Source organism: Cicer arietinum, chromosome 5 (assembly GCF_000331145.2).
Source record: "Cicer arietinum cultivar CDC Frontier isolate Library 1 chromosome 5, Cicar.CDCFrontier_v2.0, whole genome shotgun sequence".
NCBI lineage: Eukaryota > Viridiplantae > Streptophyta > Magnoliopsida > Fabales > Fabaceae > Cicer > Cicer arietinum.
In genome coordinates, this window is record NC_021164.2 from 59,167,366 (window position 1) to 59,172,155 (window position 4,790).

Consider the following 4,790-nt stretch of genomic DNA (forward strand, 5'->3'; position numbering starts at 1 on the left):
AGCCTAAGAATTTATTTGAAGATGTGAGTTATCAATTTAGTTGAAGCTGATAAATAATTTTATGAGTTTTGTTTGAAAATAATGATAAATTTCACGAGTTTTTGTAAAAAAAGACTACATTGTTGATCTTTCAAAACATAACAAATTGTTACTTAAAATTAAATAAATGATCAATTTAAAAAAATAAAATAAAAATTTAATTATTACTTGAAATTAAATTTAAAGTTCGAACTATTTTGTCAAATATATAACATTAAATTATTGGATTCTTGTACTATATCCAATAAATTATTCATATATATTTAAATTAATTTATACTGAATTTTTATTTTATTTTGAGAAATACTTATATGTGCTTCGTAGACGCATATTAGTAATTCAAACGTACAAATTTCTTCTGGGAGTATATTTCACTTTTTAAAAGTTGAAACATCAATTTTTTAATAAATATTTTTTTATTTATTTTTAATATGTTTAAATTATAGAGCATATATTAGGATCACCTCTTAGTTTAAATTAACTCGAATAGAAGTCCTACGCCGTAGTCCGACTCTAAATTCAACAATTTAATGTGAGAGGAGTAATTATTTTTTTCTACAAATTACTATCTAATGTTAAATATAGGTAAAGATTAGTCAGTAAAAATGGATGTATTTAAATAAAATATTTAGAGAATTTTTTTGGATGATTTTGAAAGACTTTGATAAATTCTTCATATCTAATCTATGTCATAACACTCTCAATTTTTAAAATATATTAATCATGAACATTTATTTATCATTTTCTACAAAAATATCTTTAAAAAAAATGGAAAATTTCTTTATTTTTTTCTCTAGTCTCCTCTTTCCTAAAGTTCTTCTCTATCCCCTCATCTAAACTCACAAACAAATCTAAAAAAACCGTGTATGTTTAGTTAAATTTGGTATAACTTTTGTTTGTTAGCAAGCTTTTGACTATTTGGTGATATTATTCCTTTTTTACTCTGTTTATTAGAGTAAATACGGTCTTAACTTATTTGATAAATAGTAGATTTTAGTGTCTTTTTTTTGGGCTTTTAATATCCTTTATTCATCAAAAGAAAAAAGATTGTGCCTTCTAATTAAAATGGAACTGGTCACATATAAGTCACGCTTGATTTGAAATAAAACATACAATTAAAATTAAAATGTGAATCATCCAATTTGGACCAATTGGCCCGCAATTGACAAATACCATAAATGCAAGAAATCATGACCCAAAGAAACAGTTACGAATCTGAAATATGAAAGATAATGCATATATCTTCTTGCCATCTGAAATAAAAATCATCCCCCAAAGAAACTAAAAAAACTTTCGGTTTTGGCGTTACTCTTTGGATTCCCATAATGATAATTAAACTTCAAGGGCCATTGGTGGGGTTGGTTACTCAGGGGAAAAATCATAATGGGTGCTCCATATTGCATTGAAACACTACAATTTGGACCCCACTATTTTGTGAAGCAATCGTGCAAAGATAAGCAAGAATCAACTATAGTACTGTTGCTTTCTTTCTGCTCAATGGTGTCTCACACTTATAGCTAGTGCCAATCAATTATCAATGCATTGCTTTCCATCAATACAATTTCATTCAATTCACATTTTCGAGTTTTTATTTATGCATTTTCAAGTCCTTGAAAATCGTGTCTTCTCTATAACCAAACAGAACAAATATGGTCCTCAAATAATCAGAATTTGAAGAAAATAAACTGAATTGATCAGAACATGAATTTTTTAGCACAACTTTGCATAGATTCTCAAAACTAGTTGCTATTACAAAAGTGATACATGAAGGATCAAGAAACCCATCATTTTCCAAGAGTTCCTAGCTGCTATATAAGTAACAATTATAGGAACTATGGAAATTAACACACAATATACATATTATTTTTTCCTCTAAATTTTAAATTGAGATAATTTCATTCCTAATCAGAAGTTCTTATTTATTAGCATATACATGACAATTACATTAAAAAAGCGAACCAAAAGATGAAAATAAACATGGTATTTGATTGAAATCATCCACTGTTTCATCTCGGGTGTAAAATTGAGAAGAAGAGTTGTTGTGGCAGAAAATATCATTAGAAGGTGAAAAGTCAGGAAATGGAGGCAAAGTAACATGAGAATGCAAAGTATCAACAGAAAAAGTGGTTGTAGCAGCAGCAGCAGAAGCAACAGCAGCAGCATGACAACGAGCAAGACGATCCTTAGCAATAGCCAAATCATGTTGAAGTTCCATCATCTTCCTTTGTAACAAAGCTATAGCACCAATGCATCCATAAACTGGGTCTCTAAGCCTTGCCTCTGCTTCATAAGCTAAAGAATTCACTGTGTCTTCCCTTTGTTTTTCTGGCACTTCAATTAGTATTTTGCTCACATTACTTGCTCCAAATACTTTGTGGACTTTGGCAAATTTCTTGCACTCGTTTGAATGAAAGTAAGGTGCAAATATACAATTAGGTGTGCATCTTCTTTTTAATAACTTGCAAGCTGCACAAGATGAGCTTGAACGTGGTTCATAGCCTTTCATGCCTTTCATTTCACTTTTCCTATTATGTTGCTCTATCATTTGAGATCATTAATATATGGTCCTTTCCTTTATGTAGGCATTTTGGCTATTCACCTTTTAGGATATATTTTTTTTTTATACACACCTATTAGATCACATCAAGTTAAATGTTAATCGCCTACTTAAAAAATTAAAGAATCTATCACTTGTATCATAGCATTAAACATTAAAGGTAGTAAGAGATCTATTTTTGTCACACTAAGTTGATAATGTTTTACAAAATTTAAATAAAACTATTATAATTAAATTTTATTTTTAATAAATGGCATTATCATATAAAAATTGCACGAGTTGCATCAAAATTGTTAGAAAAAAAAGACATCGAGAAATTGAAGATCAAGTTAAAATATAAGGATATAACATGAAAAAACAAAATTAAACTATAAAAGACTTTGATATAATATTTTTATTTAAAACCTTAAGATATTGAGTATATGAGTTATATCTCTTATATATTCGATATTTAATCAATTTATAGTAAGTGTGATTGAGTATATGAGTTATATCTCTTATATATTCGATATTTAATCAATTTATAGTAAGTGTGATATTAACCACTCACACTTAAATCCAACGATCTCTTCATCAAATGTGAATCTCACCTCAAGACTATATCACTAGAAAGATTTCTGATATAACGATTCAATGAACTAAAATTCACTCTCACTCTCATCAAATCGAACAAAAGTTTTGAGGAGTCTGGAATACAAAAGTAAAAATAGATTAAATGTTCCAAAACTACAAGAGACTTTAAGACATCTCTATCTAAAACTTTTGGTATTGAATATATGAATAATTTCATACATATATATAAAATATTTAACTCATTTATATCAAATATGAGATTAGTCGGTCACATTTGAATGCAATAGTGTTGATCTTCCTTTTCCTTTACCATGTTGGCAACGTAGGACTTGTTATGAAATGTTTCAATAAATGCAACAAAAACCTGATTTCTTTTACCATAGGTCTATTTGTAAGCAATTGCGTGTCGTAGCCTATTAGCTCTGCTAATTTGATCATCGTGTCAGTAACGCAGAGGTAGCAGAAAAGGTATGGGACCTGCATGGCCCAATATTGTCTGACAAGAATTTAATTGCATTTTTAGTTCATATTATGGATAGTCTTGAATTTATTTTTACATGTATCTTTCATTTAAATTGGAGTCTAAAGTTAGGTCCAAATAATTGATGCATGCGGACAATGCGTGGGTCGTGAGTGTGGATAGTTTTCAAGTCACACATGATAGTTCAGGAATAAAGATTAAGATGGGATATTTTGATTGATTGAAGGAAAGGAATATTCTCAAGAAAAATAAACAAAATTATCCTTGGCATGGAGAGGTGATGAGGTATGGTCACAAGAAAATAACAACCGATGGGATGTGGGAACAATTATTTTGATATATGAAAATACAGAAGTAATTAAATTAAAAAGAAACTCCTTGAAGTAGTTTATTCTTTTAACGTTAACTCACTTAGACCAACTACAGCTTCTAATTGGGAAATTGGCAAGGTGCCTATTGGCGAGTCCACGGAGTATTCCTTCTCTTCAAAGCTTGGCTACTGATGGTTCTCTGAGAGCTCATAAAAAGGTTGATGCATTGCTTCACTTGCTCAATAGGTGCTTCTGTTCACAACCTCATAATTCTGTCTGGTAGCAATAGCAGTGTGTGTAGTGTAATAAACTAATCATGGCATTACAGATGCAGAGCTGTATATTTTATGAATAGTATATAGCTATACTTGCAATTTTAATTGGAGCTTTGTCCAATAATTGCTTGTTAGGATTACTTTAGGAAATGCATATTGGAATTTTATTCCTTAAATTCAGTTTCATGAAGATTCCAATATGCATTACTATGGTGTATGTGACAATGCAGTTGATAAATTGCAGAGCAAGTGAATGCTTAACGAATTAAAACATAGTATTCACAAGTCTTTGATGAATATTTTTAACCTTTTGGTTGTAATATCTTAGTTCCAAACTTTAATCAATAAGGAACAAGGTCCGTCGTCTTTTACCAATACCAAGTGAATGACCAGCAAATGTTCTTATAATAATAATGCAGTATGATTTGTCATATGAAATAATGATACTATGCTTCTACTTTTGTTAGAGAGGATGGAATGATTCCCGAACTTAGTATAACTTATATCTTCATTTATAAACATTACACAACTAGAATGATAATTGCTTGCATTCC

General features: G+C 29.5%; 1 protein-coding gene across 1 annotated transcript; it reads right to left on the reverse strand.

Annotated features, from left to right (window-relative positions):
• Positions 1-1,932: 1,932 nt before the first annotated feature.
• On the reverse strand, positions 1,933-2,658 carry LOC101504923 (LOB domain-containing protein 21-like). Its single transcript, XM_004500449.4, has one exon. It carries the CDS (start codon positions 2,582-2,584, stop codon positions 1,985-1,987), a length of 600 nt encoding a protein of 199 aa, XP_004500506.1. The 5' UTR covers positions 2,585-2,658; the 3' UTR covers positions 1,933-1,984.
• Between the last annotated feature and the right edge of the window lie 2,132 nt (positions 2,659-4,790).

Excerpts from the sequence above, each read along its gene's own strand:
- LOC101504923 (XM_004500449.4), bottom strand. The coding sequence starts at position 2,584 with ATGATAGAGCAACATAATAGGAAAAGTGAAATGAAAGGCATGAAAGGC.